Here is a 23,934-nt window from a genome sequence, read left to right on the forward strand (position 1 = left end):
GCAGTTTAGCTAATTGGTGTGTATCCTCTGGCTTCATGGATAGATAAAGCTGGGTATCATCTGCGTAACAATGAAAATTTAAGCAATACCGTCTAATAATACTGCCCAAGGGAAGCATGTATAAAGTGAATAAAATTGGTCCTAGCACAGAACCTTGTGGAACTCCATAATTAACTTTAGTCTGTGAAGAAGATTCCCCATTTACATGAACAAACTGTAATCTATTAGACAAATATGATTCAAACCACCGCAGCGCAATGCCTTTAATACCTATGACATGCTCTAATCTCTGTAATAAAATTTTATGGTCAACAGTATCAAAAGCAGCACTGAGGTCCAACAGAACAAGCACAGAGATAAGTCCACTGTCCGAAGCCATAAGAAGATCATTTGTAACCTTCACTAATGCTGTTTCTGTACTATGATGAATTCTAAAACCTGACTGAAACTCTTCAAATAGACCATTCCTCTGCAGGTGATCAGTTAGCTGTTTTACAACTACCCTCTCAAGAATCTTTGAGAGAAAAGGAAGGTTGGAGATTGGCCTATAATTAGCTAAGATAGCTGGGTCAAGTGATGGCTTTTTAAGTAATGGTTTAATTACTGCCACCTTAAAGGCCTGTGGTACATAACCAACTAACAAAGATAGATTGATCATATTTAAGATTGAAGCATTAAATAATGATAGGACTTCCTTGAGCAGCCTGGCAGGAATGGGGTCTAATAAGCATGTTGATGGTTTGGATGAAGTAACTAATGAAAATAACTCAGACAGAACAATCGGAGAGAAAGAGTCTAACCAAATACCGGCATCACTGAAAGCAGCCAAAGATAACGATACATCTTTGGGATGGTTATGAGTAATTTTTTCTCTAATAGTCAAAATTTTGTTAGCAAAGAAAGTCATGAAGTCATTACTAGTTAAAGTTAATGGAATACTCAGCTCAATAGAGCTCTGACTCTTTGTCAGCCTGGCTACAGTGCTGAAAAGAAACCTGGGGTTGTTCTTATTTTCTTCAATTAGTGATGAGTAGAAAGATGTCCTAGCTTCACGAAGGGCTTTCTTATAGAGCAACAAACTCTTTTTCCAGGCTAAGTGAAGATCTTCTAAATTAGTGAGACGCCATTTCCTCTCCAACTTACGGGTTATCTGCTTTAAGCTACGAGTTTGTGAGTTATACCACGGAGTCAGACACTTCTGATTTAAAGCTCTCTTTTTCAGAGGAGCTACAGCATCCAAAGTTGTCTTCAATGAGGATGTAAAACTATTGACAAGATACTCTAACTCCCTTACAGAGTTTAGGTAGCTATTCTGCTCTGTGTTGGTATATGACATTAGAGAACATAAAGAAGGAATCATATCCTTAAACCTAGTTACAGCGCTTTCTGAAAGACTTCTAGTGTAATGAAACTTATTCCCCACTGCAGGGTAGTCCATCAGGGTAAATGTAAATGTTATTAAAAAATGATCAGACAAAAGGGAGTTTTCAGGGAATACTGTTAAGTCTTCTATTTCAATACCATAAGTCAGAACAAGATCTAAAATATGATTAAAGTGGTGGGTGGACTCATTTACTTTTTGAGCAAAGCCGATAGAGTCTAATAATAGATTAAATGCAGTGTTGAGGCTGTCATTCTCAGCATCTGTGTGGATGTTAAAATCGCCCACTATAATTATCTTATCTGAGCTAAGCACTAAGTCAGACAAAAGGTCTGAAAATTCACAGAGAAACTCACAGTAACGACCAGGTGGACGATAGATAATAACAAATAAAACTGGTTTTTGGGACTTCCAATTTGGATGGACAAGACTAAGAGACAAGCTTTCAAATGAATTAAAGCTCTGTCTGGGTTTTTGATTAATTAATAAGCTGGAATGGAAGATTGCTGCTAATCCTCCGCCCCGGCCTGTGCTACGAGCATTCTGACAGTTAGTGTGACTCGGGGGTGTTGACTCATTTAAACTAACATATTCATCCTGCTGTAACCAAGTTTCTGTTAGGCAGAATAAATCAATACGTTGATCAATTATTATATCATTTACCAACAGGGACTTAGAAGAAAGAGACCTAATGTTTAATAGACCACATTTAACTGTTTTAGTCTGTGGTGCAATTGAAGGTGCTATATTATTTTTTCTTTTTGAATTTTTATGCTTAAATAGATTTTTGCTAGTTATTGGTGGTCTGGGAGCAGGCACCGTCTCTACGGGGATGGGGTAATAAGGGGATGGCAGGGGGAGAGAAGCTGCAGAGAGGTGTATAAGACCACAGCTCTGCCTCCTGGTCCCAACGCTAGACAGTCACAGTTTGGAGGATCCCAAAAAATTGGCCAGATTTCTAGAAATGAGAGCTGCTCCCTCTAAAGTGGGATGGATGCCGTCTCTCCTAACAAGACCAGGTTTTCCCCAGAAGCTTTGCCAATTATCAATGAAGCCCACCTCATTTTTTGGACACCACTCAGACAGCCAGCAATTCAAGGAGAACATGCGGCTAAACATATCACTCCCGGTCTGATTGCGGAGGGGCCCAGAGAAAACAACAGAGTCCGACATTGTTTTTGCAAAGTTACACACCGATTCAATGTTAATTTTAGTGACCTCCGATTGGCGTAACCGAGTGTCATTACTGCCGACGTGAATTACAATCTTACCAAATTTACGCTTAGCCTTAGCCAGCAATTTCAAATGTCCTTCGATGTCGCCTGCTCTGGCCCCCGGAAGACAATTGACAATGGTTGCTGGTGTCGCTAACTTCACATTTCTCAAAACAGAGTCGCCAATAACCAGAGTTTGATCCTCGGCGAGTGTATCGTCGAGTGGGGAAAAACGGTTAGAGATGTGAACGGGTTGACGGTGTACACAGGGCTTCTGTTTAGGGCTACGCTTCCTCCTCACAGTCACCCAGTCAGCCTGCCTTCCCGACTGCACGGGGTCTGCCAGGGGGGAACTAACGGCGGCTAAGCTACCTTGGTCCGCACCGACTACAGGGGCCTGGCTAGCTGTAGAATTTTCCACGGTGCAGAGCCGAGCCTCCAATTCGCCCAGCCTGGCCTCCAAAGCTACGAATAAGCTGCACTTATTACAAGTACCGTTACTGCTAAAAGAGGCCGAGGAATAACTAAACATTTCACACCCAGAGCAGAAAAGTACGGGAGAGACAGGAGAAGCCGCCATGCTAAAACGGCTAAGAGCTAGTAGCTACGCTAAGCTAGCGGATTCCCAAACAGGGAATCCGACACTAGACAGGCTGTGGAGCAGCACAGGTAACGCACGACAACAGTGCTAAAATAAAATAAAAATCCACTAGACAGGCTGTGGAGCAGCACAGGTAACGCACAACAACAGTGCTAAAAAATAAAATAAAATAAAAATAAAAATCCACTGGACAGGCTGTGGAGCAGCACAGGTAACGCACGACAACAGTGCTAAATAAAAATCCACTGGACAGGCTGTGGAGCAGCACAGGTAACGCACGACAACAGTGCTAAAAAAAAATAAAATCAAAATCAAAATCCACTGGACAGGCTGTGGAGCAGCACAGGTAACGCACGACAACGGTGCCAAAACAAAACAAAAAACCACTAGACAGGCTGTGGAGCAGCACAGGTAACGCACGACAACAGTGGTAAAAAATAAAATAAAAATCCACTGGACAGGCTGTGGAGCAGCACAGGTAATTACGCACGACAACAGTGGTAAAAAATAAAATAAAAATCCACTGGACAGGCTGTGGAGCAGCACAGGTAATTACGCACGACAACAGTGGTAAAAAATAAAATAAAAATCCACTGGACAGGCTGTGGAGCAGCACAGGTAACGCACGACAACAGTGCTAAAAAAAAATAAAAAAATAAAATAAAAATCCACTGGACAGGCTGTGGAGCAGCACAGGTAACACACGACAACAGTGGTAAAAAATAAAATAGAAATCCACTGGACAGGCTGTGGAGCAGCACAGGTAACACACAACAACAGTGCTAAAAAAAATAAAATAAAAATCAAAATCCACTGGACAGGCTGTGGAGCAGCACAGGTAAAAATCCACTGAACAGGTAACACACGACAACAGTGCTAAAAATAAAATAAAAATCCACTGGACAGGCTGTGGAGCAGCACAGGTAACGCACAACAGTGCCAAAAAACAAAACAAAAATCCACTGAACAGGCTGTGGAGCAGCACAGGTAACGCACGACAACAGTGCTAAAAAAATAAAATAAAAATCCACTGAACAGGCTGTGGAGCAGCACAGGTAACACACGACAACAGTGCTAAAAAATAAAATAAAAATCCACTGAACAGGCTGTGAAGCAGCACAGGTAACGCACGACAACAGTGCTAAAAAATAAAAATCCACTGGACAGGCTGTGGAGCAGCACAGGTAACACATGACAACAGTGCTAAAAAATAAAATAAAAATCCACTGGACAGGCTGTGGAGCAGCACAGGTAACACACGACAACAGTGCTAAAATAAAATAAAAATCCACTAGGCAGGCTGTGGAGCAGCACAGGTAACACACGACAACAGCGCTAAAATAAAATAAAAATCCACTAGGCAGGCTGTGGAGCAGCACGACAACAGTGCTAAAAAATAAAATAAAAATAAAAACGAAAGCGTTAGCAAGCTAGTTAGCTTGCCAACGCTGATAAAGGTTAGCTGATAAAAGTGCTCCGTCGCGATGCTTCGACCGTTAGAGGTCTTCTTTAGGCGTTGGAGCACGGTGAAAAAGTAAAAAAAAGTCTTGAAAAAGACTGTTAATTCAAAGAACTCAAACAGCTCAGTTCAAACAGCTAACAGATACAGCAGAACACCGCTGTGCTCCGGAACAGGAAGTCTATCAGGTCGTATGTAATTCTTGTTTTTTTGCCAGCCCAGACAAATCTAGAAATCCATTTATCCCGGGACCTATATTGTGTTTCTGGGATCTGGTGTGGAATAGCTTGAAAAAAGGTATAACAATCTTGGTAGGATATTCATCTTTATCACCTCAATTCGTGTGCTCAAATCCATGTTAAAAGCAGACCATCGCGTAAAGTCCTTCTGGATTTTATCATTAATCTGGCTGTAGTTAATTTTGAAGACACTGTCAAGTTTTTTTGCTATTACTACCCTAAGGTATTTTATTGTTTTAGCGTTCCATTTAATTCTATATTTTACAATAAGTTCTGATTTAGGGGAATAATTTAGTGACAGAATTTGTGTCTTTGTTACATTTAATTTATACCCTGAATATTGTCCAAAATCTTCCAAAATTGTCATAATTTAGGAAGAGTACGGTAAGGGTCCTGAAGATATACAATAACGTCATCTGTAAAAAGCCCAATGATATGTTCCTGTTGTCCTATACCTTTTTAAATGTTTGTTCTGTCTAATTGCCTGTGTCAGGGGTTCAATAAAAATTGCAAACAGTGTTGGACTAAGACAGCATCCTTGACGTGTCCCACGTTTTAAGGTGAATTTATCAGTTAAATGGCCATTGATTTTGATCCTGGCTGTGGGTTCCTGATGCAGTGATCTGATACACTGTATTATTTGCTTATTAAACCCTAATCTCTCCAACACCTGATATAAAAATTCCCAATTGATGCAATCAAAGGCCTTTTCTCCATCAAGGCTAACCAAGACAGTTCTCAAGTCCTGTTTATGAATCTGATCTGTTATATGCAAGGTGCGCCTTATGTTATCGTGGGTCTGCTTCCCTTGAATGAATCCTGACTGGTCTTCATCAATCAGATCAGATATACACATTCCTATCCTTTTTGAAATAATTGAGGTGAATATTTTATAGTCCACATTTAGAATGGAGATAGGTCTGTATGATTCACAATGCTCTGTTTCTCCCCTCCTTTGGAATAATTGAACTTATGGCCTCCCTCCATGATGGGGGCAGTTTTCCCTCTGCAAGTACTGAATTAAATGATTTTAGGAGCAGAAGACTTAACTCTTCTCTGTATCGTTTATGCCATTCACTGGGGTAACCATCACTGTCTGGTGTCTTGTTTGGCTTTAACCTACTGATTGCTTCATCTAGTTCTTTTTAGTGATGTTTGAGGTCAAAATTTTGTTTTGTGCTTCACCTATCGATGGTAGGTCCAAGTAATCGAGGAATTTTTTCATCGTCCACTTTTCCCTTACTGGTGGTTGTGAATAGAAATTTTTATAAAAAAAATTTGAACATTTTTTTTCTATTTCTTCATGTCCATACATTAATTGTTTATTGTGCGGATCTCTAATTTTATGTATTGTGCTAGAGGCTTGCTGTATCCTCAGCCATTTTGCCAGATATTTAGTTGCTCTGGAGCCTGATTCATAATAGGTTTGTTTTGTAAACCTTAATTTTTTTTCTCAATGTCGTCATTAAGAATGTTGTCTGTCTATTGTCTCGTTATTGTCATTTGTTGTAAAATTGCTCCATCCCCTTTAACTTTTTGTTGCTGTTCTAGTAACCTTAATTCTTAACCAAGTTGTCATAGTTTTGCCATTTGTTCCTTTATAGGTATGTAGCTCTTGATATTGATCTGCCCCTCATAACTGCTTTAACTGTGTCCCACATTATGGTAGCATCCACGGGGCTGTTTTCATTCTCCTCAATACAGCTTTTGATTTCTTTTTTTAACCTCCTCTTTTACCTTTTGACTGTTTAGCATACCTATATTTAATTTCCACAGTGTTTTTTATTCTCCCATTTAAATGAATTTGAAGCTATAACGCACTGTGATAAGAGAGATCAGTCACTCCGATAATGCAACTCTTGAGTCTGTCTGTTAATTTTATTCATAAAAACGTAGTCTGTTCTAGAATAGACACCATGAGGTGCCGAATAATGAGTGTAATCTCTCTCAGCAGGGTGAAGCCCTCTCCAGACATTGAACAGTCCAAGTTCTGTTATTGTAGTGTTGACTTGCCTGGATAAATGAGTTTTATTCCTCTTTTTGTTTGTGGTATCAAGCTTGTCATTTAAGATCATATTAAAGTCCCCTGCGCAAATTAGGACACCCTCATTTTACAAAGTTAATATCTCAAACAGTGCCTTTATAAAAAAAAAAAAAAAAAAAAAAAAAATTATTACTATTGGGAGGTACATAAACATTTACTAGGGTAACTGTATTATTATCTATTTTACCCTTTACAATTATGTATCGCCCCTCTTTATCCTTAATTTCTTTAATTAATTCAAAATTAACAGAATTTGAGATCAATATGGCCACTCCTCTTTTAGGGCCTAGAAAATGTGTTTTTATATCCATGCTTCTTTAGTTTGTCATGCTCTTGCTGAGAAAGGTGTGTTTCTTGTAAATGGTAGATCGCATCCAGAGATGGGAGTTGTATTTGTGTTGGCGATCCTCCTGTCCTGTGCGCCAATAGCATTTCTTGTATATTTGTCTGTGAATTGTTCTCTAATTTATGTTTGTAGCATGGCCCAAGCAGAGGGTCACCCCTTTGAGTCTGGTCTGCTTGAGGTTTCTTCCTCAGAGGGAGTTTTTCCTTACCACTGTTGCTCTGGGGGTTGGTAAGGTTAGACCTTACCTGGGTGAAGCGCTTTGAGGCAACTCTGTTGTGATTTGGCGCTATATAAATGAAAATAAATTGAAATAAATTAAATATATCACCTGAATTTTTTCCTTTTCTCATCTTAGCCAGTATCCCCCCCCCTCTTAATTGGGCTGTTTAAACCATTAACATTTAAGGATGCAATATTTACCATGTTACCTTGTCATTAGAATGGACAAAAAATAAAATCGGTAGCTCCATCAACACTGTTAAAAAAAAAAAAAAAAAATTGAACAGTTCTGAACAAAAAAAATACAACTGGACTCCAAAAAGTGGAAGGAGCCCCTGTCCCTCCAGCCATTTGATCCCATTGGAGGACCAAGGGAAAAACCTCTTGTCAAAAGAGGGCCCTAATTTGGTACTGACTTCCATATGGGAGCCATCGCAAATGTGTCCAACGTATAAACTTAAAACTAAGTAAGCACATAGAGCCTAAGCAGCTTAGTTTGTGCATACACGTACACTCAACAAAAATATAAACGCAACACTTTTGGTTTTGCTCCCATTTTGTATGAGATGAACTCAAAGATCTAAAAACTTTTTCCACATACACAATATCACCATTTCCCTCAAATATTGTTTACAAACCAGTCTAAATCTGTGATAGTGAGCACTTCTCCTTTGCTGAGATAATCCATCCTACCTCACAGGTGTGCCATATCAAGGTGCTGATTAGGTGTGCCTTAGACTGTCAACAATAAAAGGCCACTCTGAAAGGTGCAGTTTTGTTTTATTGGGGGGGATACCAGTCAGTATCTGGTGTGACCACCATTTGCCTCATGCAGTGCAACACATCTCCTTCGCATAGAGTTGATCAGGTTGTCAATTGTGGCCTGTGGAATGTTGGTCTACTCCTCTTCAATGGCCGTGCGAAGTTGCCGGATATTGGCAGGAACTGGTACACGCTGTCATATACGCCGGGCTAGAGCATCCCAAACATGCTCAATGGGTGACATGTCCGGTGAGTATGCCGGCCATGCAAGAACTGGGACATTTTCAGCTTCCAAGAATTGTGTACAGATCCTTGCAACATGGGGCCGTGCATTATCCTGCTGCAACATGAGGTGATGTTCTTGGATGGATGGCACAACAATGGGCCTCAGGATCTCGTCACGGTATCTCTGTGCATTCAAAATGCCATCAATAAAATTCACCTGTGTTCTTCGTCCATAACAGACGCCTGCCCATACCACAACCCCACCGCCACCATGGGCCACTTGATCCACAACATTGACATCAGAAAACCGCTCACCCACACGAGGCCCCACACACTGCCTGCCATCTGCCCTGAACAGTGTGAACCGGGATTCATCCGTGAAGAGAACACCTCTCCAACGTGCCAAACGCCAGCGAATGTGAGCATTTGCCCACTCAAGTCGGTTACGACGACGAACTGGAGTCAGGTTGAGACCCCGATGAGGACGACGAGCATGCAGATGAGCTTCCCTGAGACGGTTTCTGACAGTTTGTGCAGAAATTCTTTGGTTATGCAAACCGATTGTTCCAGCAGCTGTCCGAGTGGCTGGTCTCAGATGATCTTGGAGGTGAACATGCTGGATTTGGAGGTCCTGGGCTGGTGTGGTTACACGTGGTCTGTGGGTGTGAGACGGGTTGGATGTACTGCCAAATTCTCTGAAACGCCTTTGGAGATGGCTTATGGTAGAGAAATGAACATTCAATACACGAGCAACAGCTCTGGTTGACATTCCTGCTGTCAGCATGCCAATTACACGCTCCCTCAAATCTTGCGACATCTGTGGCATTGTGCTGTGTAATAAAACTGCACCTTTCAGAGTGGCCTTTTATTGTGGGCAGTCTAAGGCACACCTGTGAGGTGGGATGGAGTATCTCAGCAAAGGAGAAGTGCTCACTATCACAGATTTAGACTAGTTTGTGAACAATATTTGAGGGAAATAGTGATATTGTGTATGTGGAAAAAGTTTTAGCTCTTTGAGTTCATCTCATACAAAATGGGAGCAAAACCAAAAGTGTTGCGTTTATATTTTTGTTGAGTGTATATTGGGTCTTATTGTTAAGTAACCATTTACCCTTGAGATACCTGAATTTTCCCATAATTTTATTTACTTTTCTACCTCACCATCATTGATCCGAGGGTCTTTGGAAGTTTTGTAACTTTTCCTTAGCTGCCATCCCATCGCCGCATTGAGTCGTGCCTCCTGTTCTGCGTCAAGCGTGGATGGCGCGGCGGGATCCTGCGTCTCCCCCATGAGACCGCGTCTTTTCAGCTTTGCGTTGACCTCACTCACGTTGCTATAGGAACAGACCCCCATATCCCAGTGAATCCTCATCTTGGTGAACGGTGTTTGGAATCTGATTCCTTTCACTCTCAAAACTCTTTTAGCAGCGTTGTATTCTTTTCTCTTTTGGATAATCTCCGTCGCATAGTCGTGGTCAAATGACAGCGTTTTGTTTCCCTTTTATACTTTCTTCTTCCACAACTCTCTCAGGGCCCTCACCTTAGTAACATATTCCAGAAAAGTCACAATGATTGGTCTCGGCTGGTGTCCGACGGCAGGTCTCTGTGCCAGCGACCGGTGTGCGCGATAAATTTGCAGTGCTGTGCCCTCCGGTAAATTTAGCTCACATTGAAGCAGGTTTTCCACAAACTTTATGAGCGACTCACCCTCTTCCCTTTCACTAACTCCATAAATACGGATGTTATTCCTCCATGACCTGGGCTCCAAATCCGTGGCTTGTCTTGTAGTTTTGCTGATCAGTTAAGGAATCGGCAAGTCATTTGCTTCCTGAGCCCAGTTTTCCAGCTTCTCCACCTGTGATTCCATCTCGCTCACTTTCGCACCCTGTAGCTGCTGCTCAGCGGTGTGTGAACTGAGCCTGTGGTTCATCTCTTCTTTAAAGCTTGCCAACTTTTCTTTCATGTCTCTTCTTAGCGCTTCACCAAATGCACTGAAATCCCCCTTCATCTCTGTTTTCAGGCTTCGTATCTCCTCCGTGATGCTCTTCAAACACTTGCTAATGTTCATGTTAGCATGTTTGATGTTTTCCTCTAGCTCGGAAGCTAACTCACCGTCAGCTTCACCCTCCGAATTTTTAGACTGATTATTTCGGCCTTCAAGACCCTTTTGTTTCCTCATAGCAACTCGTTTATTTCCAAATCTCCAAACTTTTCGAGTTTTAGGAGAAGTTTTGCATTAGGGTTTCAGGAGCTCCGATGCTTTGCACCCTACCTCGCCATGGTGTAACCGAAAGTCCCTGAAAGCACATTTCTACCACAAAAAACATGGAGGTCCGTGAGCAATTGGAGATTTTTCACACACCTAAAACATTTAAATCGGGCATTTGTAGATACTTTGGCTTTTTTTTTTTTTTTTTTAAGATGGGGAAACTTCACAAGACACAGGTCGTTAGTAAAGAGTGCTGTGCTGCTAAACCATACGGCCACTGCTGCTCCGCTGAGATATTCCTCAGATTGTAAACCTCCAGCAAAACCCTGGTGAGAAAAGTGTCTCACATTACTTTTGCCAAGGCAGCTCTATTAGTGAGTTAGTCACTTTGTCACTCATTGAGAGTGATGTCTTAATGTTTAAGTTCTGGCAGTGTGATGAAGCAGGTTCCACATATGAGGGAACTGATTCCTGTTCCATAATATTGAATCTGGTAAAACAAATCCTCTGCCTCTAGCAGACTCAGAAGAAGAATACCATAGTACCATAGTGAATTGCAGCGTCTTGTTTTCCATTTAAATTTTTGGTGTAACTTCTTTGCATCATGTTGAATCGCATCATATTGCTATATGTATCGTATCTAGATGCGTATCGAATTGCTGTCAGTGATGAGATTCACATGCCTAATGTATAGGGCTGCTTTCATTGTCATGCCTCATCTTTTTGTAAAATGCACGCAAAAAACAAAACATTCAGATGTTTTCCAGCCAGTCTGTTTAACGAACCACTATCCGCGCTCAAAAAATATTGCATCTCTTACCCTGTATTTTACATATTGCTATTGATATTGTGTATTGGTACTGTATGTAGGAGGTTCTGCCAAGCATACTTTCTGATTTCCTGCAGCCATTTAGAAACTATGAAATTGTAAGGTCAAAAATTCTTATAAAGTTTCCAGATCTCACCAGCATGTTGTGTATTTGTTTACATCTAGGCCCAGCAGTGATGCCTACCCAGTACTACGGTGTGACTCCGTGGGGGGTCTACCCTGCCAACCTATTCCAGCAGCAGGCTGCTGCAGCCAACAGCTCAGCCAATCAGCAGGCGGCAGGCCAGGGCCAACAGAACCAACAGCAGGTTAGTCGGCTGCTTGCCAAAAAATACTGGCACTGATTTGTGGCGCAAGATGTTTCTAAGAGAATTCTCCTTAGATTCCAATTCTAAACTGTTCAAATAGAGTTTTGGCTTATGAGTACCAATCTCTGTACTAGAACTACATGATCCTGAATAAATGAGAATCATGTATTGCTCACTTAGAATTAAGGTCATCATTGAGTTCAGCGCTATAAAAATGGAGTCCATTTACCATCATGATTCTCACAATTTTCATAAAATTTCAATAAAAGCTTTTATTTTACTCATTAAAAATACTGCAGAAGCCTGTTGAACTCTCATTATTTAAATGTCGCACTATAAAATACAACGGGATAAAAAGTCATCAAAATAGGCTCATGTGATCATCGTGGGTGTGAAGCATTAAAACCTCCACCACCCGCCGGCGGGCGGTCTTGCGCAAATTATTTTTAAGTCCGAAACTGCACAGTATATATGAAAACAATTCCAACTTGTTATACCTCTTTGGAATCAGGACATCTCAAAAAAGTGATCACATAATCCAAACAAAGTCAACTATCCACCACAAAAGCCAAAAACCAATAATTTGTGATGAATTTACGATTCATAATTTAGAACTTCTTACCTTGTCCGGTGTTCTGAAGGTCCATATCAGTCCAAATCCGGGCATGACTGGGCTCATTTTGTCCGTAACAATCCACGGAAAAAGAATATGTAGTTGTATTTTCCATAAAGTAAGATCGTTTGAAGAAAGAATCCATCAAAGTAGATTTTTGTCATGTTTTTGTGTAAAAAAAAAAAAAAAAAAAAAAAAAAAAAGAGAGGAAAAAACAAGCGTGTTTCGCATTACTGTACACCAGTTGACGTCATTACTGAGTTACGACCGTTACGCTCGATTTCCTACTGCTCTTGGCTTTAAAATGGCACCATGATTGGAGTTGTCACCCGGCAGAGCCCTTTGACCAAAACAAGCGCTCCATAATGACAACTGCGTAACGCCTGTTATCCAATCAGCGCACGAAAAAATAAGTCGTGTGGAGCATTTGGGCTACGTAGGGTTGTAGAACAGGAAATAAGCTTTCCAATGCATTATGGGACTTGTAGTCACGCATCCAGAGACCGCTGCTATAACTGTGCATAACAGGCCAGGCGGAGGTCAGAACGCATGTGGGGTATTAGACAGTGCATAGTCACAATGCAAAAATATGAATATTTGGGGGGAAAAGTGCTAGAATTGAAATTTGTAGCTACCAAAACATGAAAATGTTTGTTTTTTTATGCTCTAAGAAGACATATAATGCAAATAAAGCAGTTTGGCACAAAATTGGACCAATTGTGCTGAATGGACTATTTCTCACAAAAAGTCTCACAGAAGCAAAATGCTTATGACCTGTTATTTCACACAGTTGTTGCCAACAACGTGAACAACAATGGTAGTGAGTAGGGAATGTCTGCTGTAAAGTGTGTCCAAGCTAAAGGCTTTTGACATATGTTTTTTTTTTTTTTTAAGTAACATTTTTAGGCATGTTTGAAATGATATAGGTAAAGTTGTGTAGCACTCACATGGTCTTATGCACATTTTCAGAAACTAGAGATCCAGATCTTTAAAATGAGCCATATCATAAGCATGTGGGAGGTAAAATATTGTTTTAGTGAGCAATGGCACTTGGGTATGCAAGACCATTATGCACGGCGGCTGTATAAAGGTTAATAGGATATATATATATATATATATATATATATATATATATAAATTTTTTTTTTAAGTTTCTATAGTTAAATGCAATAAATTCATTGAGAGGCAGCACAGAACTGAATTATCACGCAGCTGTTCACCTGTGAGTCATCTTTGGAGCTTCAGCCTGCCCTTCAACAGCACCGGGTCCACAGCTTTAGCTGGCATTTTTATTTATCCTTACACATTTTTACTCATGCACTGGCATCTTGCTCACTCTCACTGGGTTTACTTTCAGTTTCTGAGGCTCTGTGACATGTGGTCTAACACCGCCTTGTCACTTAAGCAAGAAGGAAGGAGCACTTATTTTGATGCAGCAGATGCCACAAATAACTAGAGTGCCAAGGGCCCTGTGGGTTACCGTCTCAATTAAAGCCCAAGGCAAAATGACAATTTTCGGCAATAAATAAATAAATAAATGGCCACCATTTCCAAACAAATGAATCTACAAATGTGGTTTTTAGACTGGAAAAATGTCAGTGACCCATGCTACACCCTTGCCAAATTATATATTAAAAAAAACCCATACAAACCATTTTTTGATATCGCAATAAACAGACGATTACAACTGATGCCACGACATAGGGTTAGCGGCCTATCAGGTGGTAACCCAGCAAAAATGGGTCAGAATTGTTAGGAAAAGATATCATGTAGAGGTGTGAATCGAGATTCTGATTTTAATACACTTAATCGTGCAGCCCTACTCTATGGAATGTTTGATTATAAGCAGCAAGATGGTTTTCATTCTGTTGCTCTAAATGCAGGGGTGGTAGCCAAGTGGTTAATGCGCTTGGTTTCAATGCAGAAGGTTCCGGGTTCAAATCCCACCCCGCCACATTTCTCCATGTAATGTGGAGTTGCGTCAGGAAGGGCATCCGGCGTAAAACCTGTGCCAGTTGAACATGCAGATCCACCTTGGATTTGCTGTGGCGACCCCGAGTGCAAACAAGGGAGCAGCCGAAGGGCTCTAAATGTAGTCTTTGCTTTAATCAAATATGCTTTTTAGCTCCATGCTGTTCACGACCTATCACTACATCTTTTTCTGTGCACTTGTATTGTAAACACAGCATCTCCACGAACCGTTCATGATAGAAAGTTAATACGTGTTACATTTAACGGGTTTTACAGCATTATGCTGAATTTTGAGGTCAAGTTTTGTATAGACATTAAAATGGCAGTTCAACTGTTACTCTCCTTATGAAAGGTGATGCGTGCTGGGGGGAGCCAGCGACCTTTGACCCCCAGCCAAGGTCAGCAAGGTCAACAGAACGACCAGCTGGTTGCAGCAGCAGCGGTCAACTCTGCTCTTGCTTTTGGGCAAGGCCTAGCAGCAGGAGTTCCCGGTAAGTACTGCACTCGTTAAGCAGCTTCACATGTACTTAAAGTGTGCAGTTTATCTAAACTGTATGTTCATGTACACACAGGGGCTTCTGTCAGACTTCAAAATTCTTTCCATTTTAAGTTGACTTTTTTGTCTGTGGTAATACTCTTGTGGGGGGAGAAAGTTTGATGTGTTGCCTTCCAATTTCTCAGGTTACCCAGTCTTGGCCCCAGCAGCCTATTATGATCAAACAGGGGCCCTGGTGGTTAATACTGGAGCTCGGAGTGGGCCTGTCCGCCTCATGGCACCTGCTTCTGTCATCATCTCTCCTTCTGCAGCACAAGCAGGTAACATAGTGGGTGCAAAGCCAAAATTAGAAGGTTCTTTTTTTCTGTAATTCAAAATAACAGGGTAAACAGGTGTATTGAGCATTCACATGGTTTTATAATTTAATTAAAAAATGTCAGCTTCACCCAGAGCATGTGATTAAGAAATGGTTAAACCTGTACCTCCAGTTGAACTTGTATAGTACCTTCTTAAGAGTTTTATAGAGGCAGCAATATCATATTTTATCTGAAGAGAGATTGTTTATGTGACAGGTATGATTGTGCTCTTCCTTACCAAAGTATGGGTCTGCCAAGCCTTAAAGTATCAGGAAGTAAACTTTCAAACTGGAGAAATGAGAGCTGTGTGAGCAGCTCTCATGTTGTCCACTTTGTTTCTGCAAGCGCATAGCTTAATATATAAAGCTATGATTGATACCCTCTTTTTTTTTCTTTTTTACAAGAAAAGCATTTTAACATTGAGGCATCTTTAGTATGAAAGAGTAAGCGATCAGTTCTTTTTCTCCTTAAAACAGATGTAGACATCATAAAATTTGTTTTATCAAGACATTTTATGTCTGAAATCTATTCTAATGGCAGCTCTGATGTCTCCAGCACATCTGCATAACATCAAGCAAGTAAAAAAAAAAGTTCTGCCTAAAAGACTGGTTTCCACAGTTATTCAACAAGCACGCCGAGTGACGCCTTATCCTCTCTAACCATCCGTGTATGCAGATCGTGCTGCTGTTGGCCATTGTGAGTGTGACCACCAGGCTAACTGGCAAATTCTCGGGGCAAAACACTGAAATAAGATGCTGCCATAGAGAGGAATTATAGTTTGGAATTTGGAGTCTATATGGAAATGTTGTTGCTGTAATTGTTAAGATTTAACTGTTTTTGGTCGATTCATTTGTAACATTACATCTCTGCCATGCCACTCTGTGCACATCTTATCCTGTCAGATCTCAGAAGTGAAGCAGACTAGGTCCTGCTTAGTATTTGGCTGGGAGACTGCCAGGAACTCTCAGAATATTTATCCATGTGTAACTGGAGTTGTGTCAGGAAGGACATCTAGCATAAAACTTGAGCGAATTCCCAACGTGGACCTGTACCAGTGCATCTGGTGTATATCAGCTGTGGTCACCCGAGCAACTGATGGCAGCCTATAGGAAAAACAAATAGGCACCTCCTTCTAAGCATTATTTCAAAAGGTTTTGCTATTATTTACTTACAATACTTGAAAATGCAAAATTTGCCAGTTGCTAGTATTTCACTCTTCTTCTCTTCCAACTTCTTGTCTCCTTCTCAGTTGCAGCTGCAGCAGCCTCTGCAGGTGGTGCCAATGGTGGACTGGGAGGTGGGGCTAATGGTCCCTTTCGTGCCATGACGTCCCAGCAGCCTCAGCAACAGGGTGGTCCTGGTGGTACACTGGGAGGAAGCTCCTTCTATGGCTCCTCCTCACTTAGTTCCTCCTCTCAGAGCTCCTCCCTTTTCTCACAAGGTTCTGCTCAACCTGGGCCAGGTTCTGCTTCATTGGGCTTCAGTCAGCCTGCTTCCTCATCCCTTGGGGCAACGTTGGGTGCAACACTTGGTGGCTTTGGCACTGCAGGTAGGCATGCACCTTTCTACACTGACCTACTGTGGTAGTGTGGAAGACAGTGACTCCTACTCAGGTGTCTTTAATTACATTAATTGCGATCTTTGATACATTAAAGGGCATATCTCACTCCAATCAACGCTGTCTTAAAAAAAAAAATTACATACCAGATTACGAAACCTTACTTCCAACTCTTTAACTTGTACGGTGCTGATGTAGCTGTAATATGGCTTTAATTTCAAATCATTCAAATCAAATTGTATTTTGAGATCACCATATGTCCATCTCCACCTCTTTGTAACCCACGGTGTATTCAGAAAAAAACAGCAACATTGCATACTCTCAATGAGACTGAATAATAATGATTACATACTGTGAAAGTGGTGTCGCTGACTTAGTTACTGTTGTGTTGACACACAGAGCCATGTAGAATTTTTGTTCCACTGTGTGGTGCTGTCTTTTGTCCACAGAAAAATAATGTTCTTCAATCAGCCTGCTCCAGACTTGTCGGTGTCCAGGTAGCACATTGCTTAGGCATGGGTTTAGCTCAGCTTGACCAATAACACAAATGCTGAAGCTGGTCCACATCCCGGCTGACCTGTTAACAGTGGCCCCTCGCCATTGCCTTTCTGTCCGATTCCATGATCACAGAAACAGCTTCCTCAGCTAGACTCGCCGGCGTCTGGCAATTGACAGCTTAGCGCAGCACAGTGTTGCAACACAAACCACAAACATGGCCAATTCAACGCTTTCAGGAGAGGAAACACGCGTTGAGTTCTACTAGCCACACAAAGGACAGGATCAAATCAGTGGTTAGATCCATGTTTTGAAGACCATTCTCATATTGATGAGATATTCATTTTGATGTTTTCACTGTCAAAGTCCACAAAAAACACTGATTTCACACTTAAATGGGTAAAAATGTTTAATTAAATTTTTTTTTTTTTTTTTTTTTCAAGAGGCCCACAAGGGAGCGCTGCCCTACATGATGTCGTCAACGTCTAGTTTTATGAGAGGTTCCTGTTTCTGAGCGTTTATCAACAGTGCACAGTAACAGTAACATGGCCCTGTCGTGGCAGATATGGTTCAGTGGTGTGACGACTCCTTCTTGCAGCTGAATGTTGATAAGACAAAAGATATGGTTATTGACTTTTGGAAACGGATGTCCTCACCCAAAACCACTACAATCAAAGGCCAACAGGTGGAGCATGTGGACAACTATAAATACTTGGGAACGCTGATTGATAGCAAGTTGTACTTTAATGACAATGCAGACCTGCTGTACAAGAAGGGGCAGCAGCATCCGTTTTGTCTTCGTAAGTTGTCATATTTTCAAGTGGACAGGACAATAATGACCCTATTTTATAAATCTTGTATTGAATTGGTTTTAAATTTTTCGATGATGTGCTGGTACGGAAATCTCAGCATTAAAGCAAGGAAGCCACTTCACCACATTGTAGAATTGTGCAGCAAGCTTTTGGGGGCCCAGCAGACCTCACTGTCTGACTTGTTTTCCAGACAGGTGAGGAGGAAGGCTCAGAGAATTTTATCTGATCTGGCCCACCCTCTCCATGGTTAATTTTGTTATTTGCCATCTGGAGCGAGGCTTAGGTTTCCTACAGTGAGGAGTAACAGATATAAGCATTCCTTTGTACCTGTGGCTATCTCTGTTCTGAATGCTGACCGGAGGAGAGAAGCAGATACATAGGGTTGATGGCAAATCGTGTTAGGTAACTCGGTTCCTTTTCCATTGATCCAGGTCTGTACTGTGTCCCCCTTGTGTACTGAATGTTTGGTGTGTTTTTACTTTTCTTTTCTTTTCTTTTTATTCTGTGCTTTTCTGTATACCCATTGCTGTACAGCTCGTTGCTCCTTTGGAGACATTGAATAAATAAAGTGAAAGTGCTTGAAGTCAGGGTAAATTCCCCATGCTTATGACTTAATTTCTCAGGGCATATGGTACCAAAAATAAAAGGAAATACATCAGTATTTTCATAATTCTCAGCTCATTTGACATTTTATTTAGTAGTGATATTCACTTTAAGATCAATAGTGCTAACATGGATTTGCTGAAATTATTTCATGTTGGTTTCTAAAAATGTTTGATAGCATCTCATCATTAAGGCTGCATCATGTAAGAGCTGAATTATTGAGGCTTTTTAGTCCTTAACATATTAATAATAATAATAAAAACAATCCATCAATGAAACAGATGATTTTATTCTCCAATACCTTCTGGTAGAATCTTCAGATTTACATCTCTGTCCCCCTCTAGTGGCCAACTCAAGTGGTGGCAGTGGTTCTAGACGGGACTCCCTGACGGGCAACAATGAGTTGTACAAACGTACGCCATCCAGCCTCACTCCAATTGGTCATGGAGGCTTCTACAATGGCACCTTGGGCTTTAGTCCGTCCCCTGGACCTGTGGGCATGCCTCTGCCCAACCAGGGGCCATCTCATTCCCTCACACCCCCGCCTTCATTGTCCAATCACAGCTCCTCGTCCAATCTCAACCTTGGTAAGCCTTTCTTTAAAATGATTTCATGCCAATACCATTTGTCACCTTTAAAAAAAAAAAAAAAAAAAAAAAAAAAAAAAAAAGTTTTAAGCACGCCAGAATGTTGTTTGCATACTGTAGGATGGTGGATTTTAAGTTTTGACCAGTTATGTGCATTTTCCACCTGTCCCAAATATTTCAGAATGTCTTTTCAGGAATTTGCAGAACTAAAAAGTTGCTACGGACAGCGACTTCTGTGGCACTTCTATTTCATTTGAATTCATTTACAAGTGCACTGCAGCTTGCAAAGTTATTTATTTGATCATGTTTACAATACAGGTCTCGTATTGTGACATGTACCGCATTGAGAAATTTGACCTTTATTGTACATTCTGTAAGCTCTTTTCTGCCATAAAGGAGGAAGCCATTAATCCAAAACTGACATTAAAATTTGCAAGTTTTCCCACCTACAAAGAATGGGGAGGTCTGTAAATTTTATTATAGGTACACTTCAACTGTGAGAGATGGAATCTTAAAAAAAAAAAATAAAAAATTCAGAAAATCACATTGTATGATTTTTAAATAATTAATTTGCATTTTATTGCATGAAATAAGCATTTGATCACCTACCAACCAGTAAGAATTCTGTCTCTCACAGACCTGTTAGTTTTTCTTTAAGAATTCCTCCTATTCTGCACTCTTTACCTGTATTAATTGCACCAGTTTGAACTCTTTAACTGTATAAAAGACACCTGTGCACACACTCAGTCGATCACACTCCAACCTATCCACTATGGCCAAGATCAAAGAGCTGTCTAAGGACACCAGGGACAAAACTGTAGACCTGCACCAGACTGGGATGGACTACAGGACAACAGGCAAGCAGCTTGGTGAGAAGACAACAAAATTGGACAAACACAAGATGACTGTCATTCTTCCTCAGTCTGGGGGTCCATGCAAGATTTCACCTCATGGGGTAAAGATGATTCTGAGAAAGCCCGGGAACTACACGGGAGGACATGGTCAATGACCTGAAGAGAGCTGGGACCACAGTCACATCAGTAACGCACTACGCCATCATGGTTTAAAATCCTGCAGGGCAGCAAGGTTGCTCTGCTCACGCCAGCACATGTCCAGGCCTGTTTGAAGTTCACCAGTGACCATCTGGATGGAGGCATGGGAGAAGGTCATGTGATCAGATAAGACCAGAATAGAGCTTTATACTATCAACTCCACTCACTGTGTTTGGAGGATGAGAACAACCTCAAGAACACCGTCCCGACCATGAAGCATGGGAGTGGAAACAGCATTTTTGGGGGTGCTTTCCTGCAAAGGGGACAGGACGACTGCACCGTATTGAAGGGAGGATGGATGGGGTCATGTATTGTGAGATTTTGGCAAACAACCTCCTTCCCTCAGTTAAACGCATTGAAGATGGGTCATGGCTGGGTCTTCCAGCATGACAATGACCCCAAACACACAGCCAGGGCAACTAAGGACGGGCTCCGTAAGAAGCATTTCAAGGTCCTGGAGTGGCCTGGCCAGTCTCCAGACCTGAACTCAATAGAAAATCTTTGGAAGGAGCTGAAACTCAAAACCTGAAAGATCTGGAGAAGATCTGTATGGAGGAGTGGACCAAAATCCCTGCTGCAGTCTGCAAACTTGGTCAAGATCTGAAGGAAAGATCTGACCTCTAATTGCAAACAAAGGTTTCTGTACCAAATATTAAGGTCTGTTTTTCTATTGTATCAAATACTTATTTCGTGCAATAAAATGCAAATTAATTGACATCTTTTCTCATGCTTGCTCACTGATTACGTGACATATGGTGCCATTTGATTGACTGAAACTCCTGTAAAACTGCATGTGGGACACCTCAGCGTACCTTGATCATCACGGCTGATGTCAGTTTTGTTTGCTTGACTGTGACTGCCAAACCACGCATGTTTATTTATGCTGTTGCACACGTTATGTGGCGCATAAAAATGGCTATACAGTATAGAGGAATTTCAGAGTATTGGAATTGCTATAAAGGTAAAGACACCATGTTCACAGTAAACTGCATGCTGATTAATTATTTTGATGCTCTCATGTGAATACCAGATATGAGAGAGCCACAGAGGAAGCATTATTTAGACTATAAAATTCCAATATTCATGCATAATTAATTACAGTGCATCTGGAAACTATTCACAGCACTTCACTTTTTCCACATTTTATGTTACAGCCTTATTCTACACACAATACCCCATAATGACAATGTGAAAAGTTTTTTTTTTTTTTTTTTTTTTTTTTTTTTTTGTGGGGTGTTTAGATTTTTGCAAATTTATAAAAAAAAAAAAAAAGGCTTTTGTCATTAAGCACAAATTGAGCTCAGGTGCATCCTGCTTCCACTGTTCATCCTTGAGGTTTCTACAGCTTAATTGGAGTAAATTCAGTTGATTTGGACATTTACATTTGCTGCCTTCGTCCTTAAATAACGGCCACCTGTAAGAGTGTAATAAGGGTCACAGAAAGAAAAATGCAGACACTTTTTTTTTTTTTTGGATGAGCCTCTTTTTTTTTTTTCCCCCTCCCCTTTCTGTAAAGTAGTAATAGATTTGATCAATTATTCTTCATGTTGTGATTTGGAATAGAATATGCAGTGTTCCTAGTGTATTTGTGTGTTAGGAAATAACAGCTGATTTTGAGCTTTACTCACTTTATTTAAATATCATGTTGAACACAACTGTATGTGACGTGTAGCATGGTGGCTTAGTGGTTAGCACTGTTGCCTCACAGCAAGAAGGTTATGGGATCAATTCCCACTTGTGCCCTTTCTCTGTGGAGTTTGTATGTTCTTCCTGTGTTTGTGTGGGTTCCCTCCGGGTTCTCCGACATGCAGGTTATGTGAATTGGAAACTTTAAATTGTCCGTAGGTGTGCGTGTGTATGTGTTTACTTGTCTTTATGTGGCCCTGCGACAGACTGCCATCCTGTCCAGGGTGAACCCCGCCTCACGCCCTGTGACTGCTAGGATAGTCTCTAGCCCCTTGTGACCCAATCTCCGATAAGCGGTTGAAAGTGTGTGTGTGTGTGTGTGTGTGATATGTAGTTTTCTGTGATATGTATATTTTTACCATTGAAGGTTTGTAGGAGTATGGTAGGATTACATAAGCAATAAACTCAATTTAATGTAAAATTTGTCCCACCCCCTCCCAAATTCTTATGTTAAAGTACAAAGTGCCAGGCAGTGGTGTTAGCATCTGGGTGCCTGGGTGTTTTTTTTTTATTATTATTATTATTATTTATTTATTTTTTTTTTACTTATTTTATATTTTGTCCTTTAGGAGAGTGCCCTCCCACTTGGCTTGGTCATATGGATATAGTAGGAGTGTCGTCTTTCACAATTTGTCTTAAATTTTATTTTCATAATTTAAAACCGTACATTGGATCGAACTAGGCTTTAAATGGAGTATGCTGTTTTCCTGAATAAAAAGACAGATGTGACAGTAAAGTTTTAAAGCAGTATGATTTAAAGGATTAATTAGCGACTTAGACTTCCTTTGGATCTTGCGTGATTGACAGTATGCCAAGTGAAGCGAAATGTTAACATGAGTCTGATTTAAAACTGACAGTCAAGTTGAAGCTGCATGATCACTGTGATGGATTCGTACGCTTTAACAATTTTCTGTCTGGAAAATTTCATATTGTACTACCCCATTGTGTATTATTATTATTATTATTATTTACCTTTTGAGACGCCGCCTGGAATATGTCTATATTGTTTTGTAATCACATTTTCCACCAGCAAGAATGTTTGACAAGTTTGCAAATACAGTTTGTTGTGACATTTAATGTAAATTGCGGCCACTAAACCGCATTATACTGACATGGGTAATTATATATAATTATTGAATTGTAACAGTCTTTTTTTTATTATTATTATCGGACGTCTTCAGATTTGATGCAGTCATGCCTGCCGTCGTGCTGCACATCTGTGTTACTTGGCTACAGATGTATTTTTCATGACGCTGCTAAAACGTTTATTATTGAAGTGTCATCAGGGAAAGTCCACATTGACCCATACAGCCCAACCCATCAAAGCACATTATCATTTGAGCACCTCTCTGCAGAAATACTGTTTCTCTATAGCGTGTACATACACGGATTTCTCTGGACATGCAATGAAAAAGTATCTTGTGTTTTATGCCTTGTATTTATATTGAGATGCCTAATCATGCATCGACTTTCAAGTCTTTGTAGGTTGACGCTATTAGGCATTTCACATTGCATTTCACTCCTGATTTTGACTCCACAGGAGGCCTGACCAATGGCAGTGGGCGTTTCATCTCTGCAGCCCCGGGAGCAGAGGCGAAGTACCGCAGTGCTGCCAGCTCAGGCTCCTCTCTGTTTTCACCAAGCAGCCAGCTGTTCCCATCATCACGGCTACGTTACGGAATGTCAGATGTGATGCCATCAGGCCGAAGCCGCCTGCTGGAGGACTTCAGGAACAACCGCTATCCCAACCTGCAGCTCCGAGACATTGCTGGCCACATCATGGAGTTCAGTCAGGATCAGCATGGCAGCAGGTACTTACCCACAGATGCAGATGCCACTCAGCCTTTTAAAATACCCCAGGCTAAATGT

General features: G+C 41.0%; 1 protein-coding gene across 2 annotated transcripts in view; it reads left to right on the forward strand.

Moving 5' to 3' along the window:
* Positions 1 to 23,934, forward strand: part of pum1 (pumilio RNA-binding family member 1) — a 62,637-nt gene that overhangs the window by 25,078 nt on the left and 13,625 nt on the right. For both annotated transcript variants that reach the window (XM_034160550.1, XM_034160549.1), the window contains 6 exons: positions 11,694 to 11,836; positions 14,773 to 14,911; positions 15,102 to 15,236; positions 16,522 to 16,821; positions 19,085 to 19,327; positions 23,606 to 23,876. In XM_034160550.1, the coding sequence (XP_034016441.1) occupies positions 11,694 to 11,836; positions 14,773 to 14,911; positions 15,102 to 15,236; positions 16,522 to 16,821; positions 19,085 to 19,327; positions 23,606 to 23,876 (1,231 nt within the window). The remainder of the gene's footprint in view (positions 1 to 11,693; positions 11,837 to 14,772; positions 14,912 to 15,101; positions 15,237 to 16,521; positions 16,822 to 19,084; positions 19,328 to 23,605; positions 23,877 to 23,934) is intronic.

This window comes from Thalassophryne amazonica, chromosome 20, assembly GCF_902500255.1.
Source record: "Thalassophryne amazonica chromosome 20, fThaAma1.1, whole genome shotgun sequence".
Classification (NCBI taxonomy): Eukaryota; Metazoa; Chordata; class Actinopteri; order Batrachoidiformes; family Batrachoididae; genus Thalassophryne; species Thalassophryne amazonica.